General features: G+C 40.0%; 1 protein-coding gene across 1 annotated transcript in view; it reads right to left on the bottom strand.

Annotated features, from left to right (window-relative positions):
• Positions 1–4924: 4924 nt before the first annotated feature.
• Positions 4925–15719, bottom strand: part of LOC111869633 (putative phospholipase B-like lamina ancestor) — a gene marked incomplete at its 5' end in the record, with an annotated part of 40560 nt that continues 29765 nt past the window's right edge. Inside the window, 5 exon segments of the mRNA XM_033753505.1 lie at positions 4925–5510; positions 7724–8080; positions 10389–10644; positions 14262–14432; positions 15310–15410. Of these exon segments, the coding sequence (XP_033609396.1) occupies positions 5082–5510; positions 7724–8080; positions 10389–10644; positions 14262–14432; positions 15310–15410 (1314 nt within the window). The 3' untranslated portion in view covers positions 4925–5081.

The raw sequence follows: 15719 nt of genomic DNA, 5'->3' as shown, positions 1-15719 counted from the left end.
CCATGTGCATAAAGTGTAGTCTGTTTATTACGAGTTGCGACGGGCCTATACCTGGACAGCAGACAAATGAATTCTCCTGATATATTCTTATTACATGATATGTTTCCCTGAAGATGGAGGCATTTTGTTCGCAAATATGGGCCCCGGCTGGGAAGGGAAAGCCAGGCATCTGCTCCCCATAACGAATTTAAAAAAAGTCTAAACAAAAACGTAAGTAAGTATAAAAGATTAGTCTTAAACGCAGTTACTGACTTAATGGACATTATCCATCGGCCTGTTTTTATATAAAACAATGCTTCTGGTGTCCGGAGATAGGAACTAGGTTTATCAATTGGGCCCAACTGAGTTTGCTTTTTACCGGAGAACGGAGGCACAGTCCAGTCTCCGAAATGTCGCTTTAAATAAAAAAAAAGGACGGTCGGTCGATAGTAATATCCAGAAATTTAATAATTGTAGTAATATACCATCGTCACGAACTTTCAGATTTTCACCTTAAACGGCTGAAACGTAAGCGCGTAAAGAAGTTTTCTGGCTATCCTCCCGTGGACAAGAAAAAAAAGTTGGCAGCTCCAATATTCGGAAACGCTGGTTAACATCTACCAGACTACACGGTACTATAATTCAAGAAACCGCAACCTAGCACAAATCTGTATCTGGCTTCAAAGTACATCCCAGGGCTGTTGGTAAAAATATTATAAAGCAAAAACATATCTCATATATGGTAATGTCATTTACGTATTTACCTACAATCATTGCGCGTCTGTTCAGTAATAAATATAATTGGCCTCGACTTGTTAAATAATCCCAACTCCACCCTCCTGAACGCAGTGCTGAGCCTTGCTGTCACATTAGATGTACCAAAGTCTGGCTGGAAAAACTGGAGGAATGTAGCATCGAATAGAGAAGAATGGCGAGCAATCCTGAGGAAGACCAGGGCTCACAAAGAGCTGTCGTGCCAGTGATGATGATGATGATGAAAGTCTGGCTGGTTACTGGGGGAATGCTAACTACCAATCCTTATAAGACGTACAAGGTTTGTCCGGAAAGTAATGCAATTAAGTTCGTAAAAAAAATTTATTCAAGATATTGTTACAAACATTTAAAGTTCTTCAAAGTATTCCCTTGGGCATCCACACACTTTTGCCAGCGACTTCTCCATGCACGCTACGCATCCTGGAAGGCGTCGACGGGGACCTCGCTTAGAGCCCTTGTCACGGCGGTTTGGATCGCTTCAATGGTTCCAAAACGGGTTCCTTTCAGGGCGGTCATTTTCCTCGGGAACAAAAAGAAGTCTGCGATCACTCGCGATCGTCACTCGGTTGTTCTTGTGGTCGTCAGTCAACAATTTGGTGATCAACTTGGCAGTTGTGCAAATTGTCGGTAACGATGCCGTGCACAGTGGTTTTCGGAACACTGAGAGTCTCTGCTACCATCCGAACACTCATTCGACGATCGGCATTTAAAAGATCACGAACACGAGACACATTTTTGTCACTTTTACTGGTTGACTGCCGTCCAGAGCGGGGGTCATCCTCCACCTCTTCCTGGCCATTTTTAAACAACTTTAACCACCTGGAGACTTGAGAATAGGAGAGAGCAGAGTCCCCGTAGGCTTCCTGAATCATTTGGTGGGTGTCGGCGAGGCTTTTGTTCAGTTTAGCACAGAACTTGATCGCGTAACTTTGTTCGATAGTTTTCTCCATTGCGCATCATGACACAGCCACTAACAGGACGTTCACAGAACCAACGATCCTGACGCTCCCAGAGCTCAGAGCCCTCAGAGCAGACTGAGCAGACTGAGCTTGGAAGCGCTGTGAAGCTAAGAGTCCCCTCCCCCTTTCCCAATCGGTCCGAACGCTCTGCGACCAGGAGGAGCGGCGGGAAAAGACAAATTGCATTACTTTCCAGACAAACCCTGTATATGCTTCTGCCATCTAGTAGAGACAGAAGAAGTTACATACTTGCGTTAAAAATGGATTGAACAGGTGAAAAATTTGCGGTTCGTGTCCTCTTTTTTTCATCACGTATGCACATGCGCGGTACCCTAGAACGGATACTGTACTTGTACCTAATGAACTTGCACCTATGTCGGGCTGGTGGTGTTGGTGGTCTATGGGTAAGGCATTGGCCTAGTGTGGAGAAGTTCCGAGGTTCGGAACCAACCGAAGTTTGGCCGCGCCATAGCTCAAGCGGTTAGTCGCTGGCTTCCCATCGCGGCGGCCCGGGTTCGATTCCAAGTCTGGTCAAATGGGATTTGTGGTGGACAAAGTGGCGCTGGGGCAGGTTTTCTCCGAGTGCTTCGGTTTCCCCTGCCAATCTTCATTCCACCAATTGTTCCACAATCACCCTCACCTATCATCTGGGGCTGGTACAATAGGCCACAAGTGGCCGCAGTACAAGGGACTCAGTCCTACCCCACTAGCAATAAAAAAAAATATGTCGGGCTGGCGTAGTCGATTTCGTCGATATAGCGACTGGCTACAAGCTGGATGACCGAGGGGTCGGAGTTCGCGTACCGGTAGGGTCGAGAATTTTCTCTTCTCCATGTCGTCCTGACCGGCTGTAGAGTCCACCTAACCTCCTATCCAATGGGGACCAGGTGATCTTCCTCTGGGAGTAAATTGGGCGGGGCGTGAAACTGATCGCTCACCTCCAACTAGTGATGAGGTCAAGAAAAAGTGGGTCTGTACATCCACTCCCCAATACGCCTTCATGGCGTAGTGCTTAATTAGTTTACCTTACTAGTTTACTTTACCTTTACCTTACTTTTACTTCCATGGGGTTTTCCTCCTCATCCATATTACTGTCGAACAGTAAGCTTCATTTATTACCAAAGAAAATCTAATAACATTTCCTATGAGGCACAACTGATCTTGTGGGTAGCAATAAAGCAGTCGGAAATTTAAATCTCTCTCTTCCATGCAAGATTCTTTTAACAAACTGACTTGTCCCATTTCTTCCAGCTTGCTAACTCAGTACAGGGAAATGTGTATTGAAAAGCTGACAGGCAAAACATGCGACATTCAAAACTGGAAAGAAAAAAAAATTACGAGTATATTTTCAACATACAATGGCAGCCAAAATTACCAAATCAAAATCTTGTTGAACACACAGAACTTTGCTCCTGTAATATTTCCTACATAATCTCAAAGATGTTTCAGGCTGGCTGCAGGACTTTAAATCTTAATTTAGTTAATGTTTAAATATCTTGTACTTAAAAGAATGTTACAGCTGTGTTATATAAATTTACATGATGCTTAATTAAATTAAATTACTACATCTGTTTCTACAGTAAGCATTACTTACAACCTTCTCCATTTTGAGACTTATTTCTGTACAAAAGTGAGGAATGCATGGATAGTCATAACAAAACTTTAAAGAAACATTTTATTTATTTTCTTCTACTACAAACTCTTACAATCAATGTGACAGTTCATGTAACAAATTTCAATAAGGCACACAAATAATTATTTATGTTTTTGCATTACTACATAAAATTTTAAAAACTACTAAATTTCGTTAATAAATACATTTTGGATAAAAGGCACATGTTCAAGGGAAGAGGTAGGAAATCATCATCATCTGGTCTCTGACATTCAAATGCATTGGTGTTTATAAAATCTTGAAACTATTCTGACATATGATAAAATATGCAGTTGCACTGCCAATATCAAATCAACATAGATGCTGTTTGCATTGCTCAAATTTTCTTTCTTAGTAGGCAGAAAATGGGAATATTTTGTGGAAGCACTAACATATACTACATAACCAGTACCACCTGAAACTTTATTAACCCACTGTCAATTGAGATCTGTCTCCAAGATGTTTTTGGCCTCTCTATCCAAAGAGCTATACCATGCTTCAAGTACGTTTAAAAGTGTGATCTATACAATACTTAGTCTTCTTGCCCAAAGATGGCAGACTTGTTCTCATGTGTGTTCCTTTGACCAAGGAATGCATTTTAATTATCAATAAATATCAAATGAGATAATGCTGTAACAAAAAATGGATTTGTTATCAACCAAAATGTAGCTGCAAGAGGTAGGCATGGTTAACTTAAAGGACAAGGTTGAAAATCTAACTGTACATTCTAATAACTGCAAGAGTACATTTTTTATAATCTGGTTAATGGTCAAATTTAGAGTTTGGTTGCTCGAACAGACTGTTCACATAGAGTTTACTGTATCTTCAGTGCAATTCTTTTCTGTCTTTCATTTAGCTACATCACAGCAGTGAAAATTCTTACAGACTGAAGAAGTGAAAATTTTATTCAATTCAAGCCCAACAATTAAAAAATCTTTACCTAATTAATCGTCTTCCCAGACTTCAAACTTCAGGAATCAAGTTACATTAATACATTATCATGATCTGCATTAAATGCTTGTCAGTTCTGCTACATACAGTAAAACTTGGTTATAGCAACATCGGTTTCTGCGACACCTTGTCTATTGCATCAAATATTCAATGGTACGAACTAATTCCTCATAAAGCAACTGTTTTTATACCTTGCTTAGTACGATATGCACAAATGCATCAACCTCGTATGTAACGTCACTTTCATTCCTGAATTTCTCTGATATGGACATTGAACATGATTTAGAAAGTGTGTATTGGGCAAGTAACAGGAAACAGATGAAGATAACTGATTACTGTACTCATATATAGTAAGGCACAACAATTGTTGTAATCTACTGTAATTTGGTGAGTAGGCCTACCTTTAATATACAGTGTTAGTGCGGTGTGTATTGTCAGTGAAAAGCGCTGTAATATGTCTTTGATATTACACATTTGGGCAATTCCACGTTAATGTTACGTTAGTCTGTACTTAACTACGTATTTCACTAAAAAATGCAACATTTTAACTCGGTTTTTGGTAGATTTTTACGTGACTAACATAAGGCTACTGTGGAAGTGCCCATTTCGGTTACAACGACATTCGTTTATAACGACACTATTTTTAGGTCCCTTTGATGACGTTATAACCAAGTTCTACTGTACTTATTTTAATAATCTGCTCGCCAGACAGTTCAGACTAACGAAAATCCAAATAGGTCTGTATGTGATGAAAGGACAAATAGTTGTCATGCCCAGAACCACTGAGGCTGAACTGCATTAAACTTCCAAAGATCAGGTAGACCAATATGTGTTTTATTAGCAAACCGGCTCTTGGACCACTGGAAAGGAACACCAAGGAACTTTATATTTTCAGAACTGTCATTTTTGCTATTTTCAACGAACATGTTTGGAGGTCCTGATATAACATGTAACTTTGTTTTCTGGAATGGAGAAGCCACCACAATCTTAGAATCAATGGTGCCCATGGGGGGAAGATTATAGGGCATCGGGGATGAACTATTGTCTGGAGGAACAAGATGGGAATTCAACAAGAAAGTGTTATTTCTCATTAATTGCATCACTGATGTCAGGTTAACAGCAACTTCCTGGCCATAATACAAGGCTTGACTACCAGATCCTTCAGCTGTTCCTGTCCTTCTTTTTCGGGTGTTATCCTGAAATAAGCAGACTGTGTTTTACTAATCAATTTACAATTATTATTTTAATAATATTTGCCACTTAAAAGTATTCCATACAGCAGGAACATCGAAAAATCTTGTAACAAATGCAACTATTTACAATATGAGGGTTATTCAAATAAAATTTATTTGCAGTGCTCCTAGCAAATTCAGCCAGTCACAGGTGCCTGGATCATCAGCAGTTCAACAGAAGCTGTGTAATGGAAGCAGCATGTGAGAGCAAACAGGAACAGTGGCGGTGGATTTCAAGGATCTTGACAGGATCACTGCAGGGCTACTGCGGCACCCACTACCTGGGCTTGTTACAGCATAACTTCCTTGTGTTCAGCTTCCACCGCCAGCCCCCCACATGCACACACACACACACACACACACACACAAAAGAGGCAACTGATTTGGGTTGGATGAAGGTATTAAGGTTGTGGTGAAACAGTGGCTCCAGCAGCAGCCAAGACAGCATCTGTGGACTGGTCTGTTGATGGGACGCTTGCCTCACTACCCACAGGGACTATTTTTAATACTCCTCTGAAAAGAAAAATCCCCCATACAGTTTCATTTGAACAAACCACATACATATCACTCGTTTTCCATACCTTATCTTCAATTAAATTCCATTAAGATATTCTGATAAAACAGTTCAGTACTTACATGCTATGTGACTGAAAATAAGTAACAAAAATACAAAATAACATAGATGCAGAAATTTTCAATAATGCAGCCACAGAAATACTGAAAAATAAAATTAAATTTAAAATGGTCCTGTGAAGCATGGCACTCTCTTCAATGCAAAATGGGAAACAGAAAATGTTAAAAGAGTTCTACTACAGTGACAACGAAGTTTATATTTTATTGCAAGGTTACAGACCAAAAATGAAATGTCAAATTCCAGAATATAGGTTTGAGCCATTGAAACATTCTACTGAGAAGTGAAGCCATGTAGTCTGGAATACAGCTAGTAGAATTTCAACCATGAAGTTGGAGGCAGTGTATTCGTGTGAAACGCTGTTAACAATTTATCAGATTACATGTTGTCACATCCCAGGAGACAACGGTCTTCATATGCATTGCTGTGGGAAATTCAAATCTCAGTAGTATGAATAGCAAAGGTAAAAATGCTACATATGGGAGAGTGGGATCGCCTCTGTGGTCTAGTGGTCAGAGTTCCAGGCTAGAGATCCAGAGGTCCCAGATTCGATTCCCAGCGCTACCAGATTTTCTGAGAAGTGGTGGGTTTGGAACGGGGTCCACTCAGCCTCGTGAAGATAATTGAGGAGCTATTTCAAGGAAACAGCGGCTCCAGTCTTGAAAACCGAGATTAACGGCTGTGGGCATCCGTTGTGGTGGCCACGTGACACCCTCTATCATCAAAAGTTGGCCCTAACTTCGCCTACAAGTGGCAGTTGCTTGGTCAGTATAGTTGGTTTGCAGACTACAGGGAGAGTGGAGATATAGATCGTATTTTCTTAAACTCAGCACCAGATGGAGATGAGTGGTCAGCTGCAGCCCTCAGCCCTGTGGGCCAGCCTCCATTACCCACTGCACAGGAGACTGAATGAGACCAAGAGCCAGTCTGGATGCTGTGATGAAGAGAAATCTATTTCCCCTGATTTCTCAGCTGCCCAGTCTGCAGCCTAGTCAATGTGCTATGTCTGCTATCCAAGCTCCAGTTTCAGCAATATTATTTCACTCAATACGTGTATAGTGACTGATCACAGAATGGGTAGACTGGAACATTTTGGACTTCTCAATTGTAACTACTGGATGGATGACAGAACGGTCGGAACTCGAGTCCCAGTAGGGTCAAGAATTTTCTCTTCTCCACGTCATCCAGAACGGCTTTGTGGTCGAACGAACCTCCTATCTAATGGGTACCAGGGGTAAAGAAGCAGGGATGTGAAGCTAACCGCTCACCTCCAACTAGTGTAGCGGTCAAGAAACTGTGGATCTATACATCCACCCCCTCATACGCCTTCATGACATAGTGCTCAATAAGTTAAGCACAGGGACAATTTTACTTTACCTTACCTTACCATACCTGTACAAAATTATGTTCAAATTGGCTGCAAGGTCTAACCACCTTTCTGATTCTGTGGTGGTTTATATGCAGGAATGATTTTACCTTAACCATAAAATAAATGGTTAGCTGCTGCTGCAGAATTGAAAGTGATCAAAAACAAGAAGGACCATACCTGATAATAAGGAAGTCCATTTGAGATCCAAAAGCCAGTAGTCTGCAGTGTGTGAGTCTCATCTGCATAATGTGTCAGTCCTGACAACTGCTCAACAACCCACAGGAGGCCTCTGCTCACTTTGGGTGTTTTCTCAACATTTTGTTGCTTTGATTGTGGGTTGGAGAGCAATTGGCTTGAAACCTTCTTATTCATTGGCAGAGCAGTGATGGCCTCTGTGCCTGCTATCAGGCTGTAATCTACAATCAGCCACTGTTTGCTGCCTGTACCACTATTTGCACGTCGCAAATACCATCCCCAGAAACGACCGCCTTGAGCCAATCTATTTGCTGCCATTGCCCTTGGACCTATAAGTACCTACAAAGAAAAAAAAAAGTAAAGTAAAGCTATCCCTGTACCAGGCCGTGAAGGCCCATAGGGTTATGAGATGTTGAGGGTCCCACATTATCTAGACAATCAGCTCAAAGATAGCGGTAAGGTTGCTAGCCTTACGTGGCGGCCGCGCTTTACTCCCCAGGAAAATTATTTAATTAATCCCTGGTAACTCATAATAAGATCACCAGTAAAAGACACAAAAAGTGCAATTTTATGATATCACATGGGTTGAAAATTTGGGACCCATGTTGCTAAAAATTAAAATCTCAGTTGTTGGACCTGAGGTTCTAATAGGGCGACCATGAAGAGTGTTGTCTTCTGGGATGTGACACCATAAAATCTGGTTAAAGTTCACCAACTTTTCAGAGGAATGTACTGCCTGCATCTTGAAGGTCAAAGAGAAAGCCAAGTAACCAGTAAAAGAAAACAGTAAACACTGCTTACTTGATTTAATCTTTGACCCTGAAGATAGAAGCAGTACATTCCTCCAAAACATCAGCAACCTTTTCCAGACTACACAATATTACATCCCAGAAGATTTGTCATTACATCTCAAGGTAGTTAGATAGTTGATTCTCACCACAGAGACTTGGGTTCACTTTCTGATGACTTTATGTCAAATTCATGGTGAAGAAGGTTACACTGTAATAGGTTTTATTCCCAAGTTTTTTACGTTTTCCCCTACTAATCATTATTCCATCGTTATCCCATAGTCATCTATCACCACTTACTGAATTGTGTGATAGCTCTGACCAAACAGCACATTACACATCACATTCTTGGTCTTAAAATTTGGGGCTCTTCTTAGATCTAGCATTATGTCGAATCATAATATAGACCAAGGAAGTTTCTTATATATTTTAAAGTTAAAATTATTCAGTAAATCTCAGATCTAATCTGGTATCTGACTGTCACAGAGTAAGGAATATTCAGGAGTAAGAAATATTTCTTAATGCATTCTTAAAGAGAAATTTGTTCAGAGAAAACAATTATAAGAATAAACTTTAGTTACAGTTTAATCATTTGGTATATCTTGTTGGCTCCAAAAGCATACTTCAGAATTCACCACCTTGAAATGTAAATACTTCTGTTCTGCACCACAGGAGGAACATAGCAAAAGTCAGAGATGAAATGAGATCAGAGAGAATTTTGTTTGTAACAGCTATAATGGAAGTAGAAAATCATTGAAATTATGCTTGGTAGACAATAACAACAAATTCTTACAGAAATTTGGTTTTGAAACCTCTCAAGAAAGTTTGAAACACAGAAGAGCAGAGAATAATGTTAAATTGGATCTTAGGGAAATAAATTACGAGGATGAGAGGTGGATGAAATTGGCAGACTTTGGTAACAGCTGTGTTAAACCTCAAGGGATCTACTACAAGGGCTAGTCACATAAAGTTTATACTTTTTATTACAAATAATTCTAACAATATGACTATCTTCTTTCTCTATCATAGCAAGGACTGGACCAAAATCCTATTCTGAAGATACTTGAACTGTTCCTTCCTGCTCTTTCTATGTGTATATCAACATAGGATAAGTGTTCCCATAGGACTGTAACAATATGTTTGCCCTATAAACAACCAGTGGTCATCCTTGCAATATGTTCCTTCCACATTCTTTGGTACTGCCTAACTTCTTCTGTCACATTTTCTACTTCCAAACATTCTCATATATCCTTATTTCTCATTTTGTCACTCAATATAATTCCTAACAACACCCTCAAAAATTTCTTTTGAGATCTATGAAAGGACTGAAATGTACATGGCAGAAGTTGTTGAAACTGTGGTCTTCTAGGTTGTGACACCAGGTGGTCACCAATGTTTCAGGGAAATGCTGCCTCTGTGTTCAGAGCCAAAGATAATCCTGAAAACATTCCTCAAAATGGTGGCATCCACCTATGTGATTACACAGTCTCATGACCCCCAGGATCACAACTGGATCTCTAATTTAATTTTATAACCTTTACAAGCATATCATAACATTTAGGTAAATACTCATGCATAACATATAAAGGAATCAACCAAGCTGCTGGTAGCAAATACAGTAAAACCCTCATCGAAAGTTTCTTCTGGGAGCAGTGGATTTGTATACTAACCTAGAGAAAATCTTAAATGAGTGTAATTTAACACTAAATAAGGAGAAATCTTAAATCAGGGAACATTAAACATCAAATGTCATTTAATATGAGACTGATATAAGCTTTCTAACATATAATTTCAAGTTTATACTTTGCTTCATTGTAGTTGAACTATTTATGTATCATATCAACTCCAGCTTCTATTACCTGCTCTTCCTGAGCAAAGCTACCCAAGGAAGTTCTGTTGTAGAAGTTGAAGGCTGTACCCAGAATTGCAAGTTGATGTTGTCTCTTGCCAAATTGTGGTCTTCCTGACACCAAGTAGAAGTCATCCTGTGAGTGGATAACACCAGGGTATGATGAAAATGTTATTACTTGTCCAGGAACCAGGTGTGAAGCAGTCTCTGATGTGTGGTGATAACTCAACTGGTAGCATTTCAACACTCGCAGCATGGACTGGAATCTAAAACAAATTTGACAGTATTATTGAGATATAGAAGACTATGAAAAGCTGAAAATATTACTAGCAAAGGAGGCAAAGAAATAATACAAAATTTTGGATGGGGAATTCTCTTGAAAATATAATCAAGGAGGACATAAAAACACAGCAGTTGGAGAGAACTTAGGGAAGTCAGGTGTGAGGATGACAAGCAGAGAGAAATGGCTCAGAATTATGTCCACAAGCAGACTCCGCTCTTATAGCGGTTACAACGTTCAAGTTCAGACACTAATCTTGGTTTGTTCATTAGTTACTTACTCAAATAGTTATTTAAACTACAAATTTTCATAAGCTACACAAGGCCAACATTAGAAACCAGTAATTCTGCTTGTTATACCCAATCATCAGAACCCTCTGAATCTACTTTTACAACCAGTATGGATCTGGTACATACCCTTCCTTTAGGAAATCAGAATGCTAAAACCCTCAGTCATATAACTTTCCTCATGGGATGCAAATCTCGGGGAACTATCCCCAAATACTTCTCTGTAGATTCTCATCAATAGCCGACATTCTTCCAAAATTGTCCACCATGCTAGTAAGGCACTTCTCAGTGACAGGATACATTTTCAATAGGACAACAGGATGATGGACAAAGTCCAAGAACCCAGTAATTTTGTGTTATGTACCGCACTCAGAACCCTTTACAGTCTACCAGCCCAAAACACTTATTAATATGATCCAAGAGGAAGAATTACAAGAACAGATCTCCATGACGTAGTGTTTGGTGACTGGGCAAGAAATTTCCTGACTTTCTAGAATGCAAATGTACTTCACAGGAGAAAAAAATTTTTAATGGACTCTGTCCTTAGTTAAGGAAACCTTGTAAGGTAAAAGGTAAAGTTTGCCTTGTGCCTAATTAAGTACCACGCCATGAAGAGGTCTGGGAGAATGGAGATATAGCTTCACCATCCAGGGGCTCAGCACTAGATGCAGTTCAAAAATTAATTAAATAAATCTTAGATGGTAGTTTCGCTAAAGTTTGATTTATGATGGAAAATAAAGCTCTGCACCTCTCATTCAATGGTTAATTATCAATGTTGCCAGTTAATGGTTCTTCTAGAATGGTTAACCTATTCAGGTAACAATCTAACTCACAAGAAAACTTGACAAATGATACCTTTTAAAAGGTGCTATACTTATCCTTCAAAAATAGCAGACCAGCCATTGTTCTATTGCATGCATTTTTTGTGATTTTACACATGTTACTGTCCTTGACGTTCATTTGTTGGTGATGAAATTTTTTACTGCCACAATTACTAGTATTTATGTAAAGTCATGTATGTACAACTCCTGTGGGATTATTGTTAAACCTGTGAGGCTAACGCTTGTTATGCTGTTGTTATATATCATAATAGTCATTAAGAGTTGATGACAATTGTGAATAGGATCAAAAAATGTTATTAAAAATGCCTGCAGAAGATATTTTTCGATTGTTATTACAGTGTCCACCTTTCCTGAAGAAAGCTGTCAGCATGCTTTTAGAGGGCAGCACAGTAGAGAACTTTTTTGTTGTGCTTAGCATCTTAGTACAATTACAGCAGCTATTCCAGAATTCTTCAAGTCTTTGAGGTTAGATATTCTTAACAAAGTCTGTTCTGAGAGGGAAAGAATGCTGTACATACACATAAGCATCAGCAATGAATGCTGAGGTCAATGAGATAAGAAAAACCGCAAGGACCACATATGAAAATGATGTATCGTTCAAATTAGAGCAGTTTTTCTCTCATGTTCTATATTGTATGGATGCAATATTCAGTCTCACGCTATGTGAGAAGAAATCATAATAAAACAACTAATGGGATGAAGGATCCATGAGTGTGAAAAAGATGAGGCTGTGAAACAGATAAAATTACTTAATAATATACAGAGGGGTCCAAAAAAATGTACTCACTCTCTGATACTCAATATGTTTGGAACAAAATGACATGTAGTTACAATTCTTGCGTGGAGAGAGAGAGTCACTGTATGTGTTCGAAGTGACCACCATCAGCGGCTAAACAGAGATGATGCCGCTGAACTGCTGAGTGAACTACGGCTGTCAGTGTGTCCTGTGTGATGGCTGCACACGATGCTTCAATGGTTTCTCATAGCGCGTTCAGAGTAGCTGGCGTTTGTTGATAAACTTCATCCTTCAAGGTTCCCCATAAGTAGAAGTCAAGAGGTGTTAGGTCTGGAGACCGTGGTGGGTATTCAATAGCACCTCTTTGACCTATCCATCGTCCAGGTAGAGTGTCATCGAAGTATGTCCTGACATCTCGATGGTAGTGAGGTGGAGCACCATCTTGTTATAGGTAAAATCTCTCATCTCCAAACAGCTCTCGAATGGCAAGGAAAATCGATGTCTGAAGCATATCAAGATACACCACAGCACTGGAAGCTGGACTTGTTACTATCCGTGGTTGCCCAGACCTTTGCTTATGCACATCAAGAACAGTACCGTTGGCTTCAAATTTATCCCGAATACGGGCAATTGTTCGATGTGTTGGTGGCTGAGTTCCAAATTCNCCCCCCCTCTGTATTTGTATTTCAGGGAGCCAGGATAGTGCAGTGGGTATAGTGGATGGCTAATGGGTCGGAGTTTGAGTCCTAGTGGGTCAAGAATTTCCTTTTCTCCATGTTGTCCACACCAGCTTTGGGGCCTAGCCAACCTCTCCCATACATCTTCATTTCATAGTGCTACATTAATTAGGCACAGGGACAACTTTATATTTTATACTTGTATGCGGTAGTATAGTGGTTGAGGTGCTATGCTACAAGTCGGAAGGTCGCGGGTTCAAAAATGATGAGGTCATTGGATTTTTTTTCAATCGACCTAATACTTCCAGCCGCACTATGGCCCTGGGGTTCACTCAGCCTCTAACAGAAATGAGTACCAGGAATTAAATAAATAAATTTCCTGGGAAGTAAAGCGCAGACGGCGCGTAAGGCTGACAACCTTACCGCCATCTTGGAGCCAATTGTCTAGATAATGTGGGACCCTCAATGTCTCACAACCCTACGGGCCTTCATGGCCTGTTACAGGGATAACTTTACTTACTTTAATTCAAGTCACTTCTAAAGGGTACAGATGATGGCTCAGGATTACTCAGTTTCTGGACTTTGCCCATTACCTAATATGTTAAATAAACACGTTCTGGGAATTTGACCTGTTTCCGTCATCATGTGAAAGGTTGCGGGGGGTACCTATTCAGTTGTCTCTTTATACAGAGCTAGCCTTAAGGACTGGATTGAAACAGATCCTATTTCTGAAATATGTTCTTTTAGAATATTAGATGATGAACAAAGTCCCAGAACTCAGTAACCCTGAAGGAATTCATGACTTACACTAGCCAATTTAGAATACAAGAATCATCAGATTAAGGGAGTTAAGATTAGGCACACAGTGTGTTAGAAAATGATGTGATAAAATGTTACAATGCATCTACGAAAATGTTTTGATTAAGTTAATTCAGTAACATTGACTCAGGACAGATTCAATTTTAGGCTGAAGTGACATAACTGAAATTTATTTTATTTCCATTCAACTAAAATTAGTCAATATCAGAAGATGTCAGTGGTTCTGAGTAATGAGTACTCACAGTCCTCCAGAGTTGTGGGCTGCATATAGCTCCCCAGTTTCTGCATGAAACTTGACGAATGCAGATGAAAAACTAGCAGCTGTGGAGAATATGAATGGATGTTTTGTGTCATCTAGTGCACTGTTATATATCTGTTCCATGTCAACCAAATCACTCACTATGTTCATCCATCTGAAACAAGAGGAAATGTCCAAGATATGAGTTTCAGTCATGAAATGCTATTCACTATCTAAAATACTTTACAAGGATAGGTTATGCTTTGAGCAGGCAATTGTATGGAATAAAATGAGGTCTCCAGTATGGCAATTTTGTTCCCATCATGTACTGAATCTAGCAATTTTCTAATAATGATGCAAAAATTTATATCTATATATGATAATGGGCCGCTCACAGTAGCCGAGTGGTCTACAGCATGTACTGTCTTCGCTCGCTTGGAAACCAGGATCGTGGGTTCGAATCCCACTCAGGGCATGGATGTTTAGTTTGTGTGTGTGCATTTTTCTGTGTTTGTGTACAGGTAGAGGCCTTGCAATGAGCTGATCACCCGCCCAAGGAGTCCTACCGAATGTGTAAGATTTAGAAAAACCGAAGTGAACGGAGTAGTTGATGGAGGTAGGCCTAGGCCCACTGGGGCTGTAGTGCCAAGGAAAAAAAAATATGATAATGGAGGGCACACGGTAGTATAGTTGGTTGAGGCACCATGCTGCAAGCAGGAATGTCGTGGGTTCGATTACCAAGGAGGTCATTAGATTTTTCAATATACCCAATCCTTCCAGCCGCACTATGGCCCTGGGGTCGACTCAGCCTCTAATTGAAATGAGTACCAGGAATCTTCCTGGGGGAAATGGGCAGCCAGCGTGTAAGGCTGGCAAGCTCACTGCCATCTATGAGCTGATTGTCTAGAGAAAATGTGTGAGCCTCAATGTCTCACAACCCTATGGGCCTCCACGGTCTGTGACAGGGATAGCTTTAGCTAGATAAGATGTCAAACTTTGAACAAGATAGAAAAGAATAGAGGTTCTGTATATATGGCAAAGACTTTACTTACAAAAAGTCAAGGTGAGAAATGTCAATATCTTGTCTGCTTCTCTTTACTCCATGTCTCCAGCCAGTTTCCAGTCCGTCTAACTGAACATAGAATAGATGTACCTAGCACAGAAAGAAGACAAATGTTATTCCCATGAATACTGTCAGAGTGCAAATATGCATTCAGACTAGACTCTTACGTTACATATTGGTTTCCACAATATAACTCCAGGTGTCATCTGTAATGTGGAACAATGTGACAATTCTATGTATAATTTATTTGCTTGAATTTGTTTCTAGTGTGCTCCCTGCAGTCAGTATGTCACATAAAGTATGCTGCATAACATGGCAGCTGACATGTTAAACTGACACTTGGTTAGAAGATGCAACGTTTTGGAAGCTGGCTCTTCTCCTATGATCAGGAAGAACTAT

The sequence above is a fragment of the Cryptotermes secundus genome, unplaced genomic scaffold (genome assembly GCF_002891405.2).
Source record: "Cryptotermes secundus unplaced genomic scaffold, Csec_1.0 scaffold611, whole genome shotgun sequence".
In the NCBI taxonomy this organism is placed as follows: domain Eukaryota; kingdom Metazoa; phylum Arthropoda; class Insecta; order Blattodea; family Kalotermitidae; genus Cryptotermes; species Cryptotermes secundus.
This window is presented reverse-complemented; position numbering and strand designations above follow the sequence as displayed.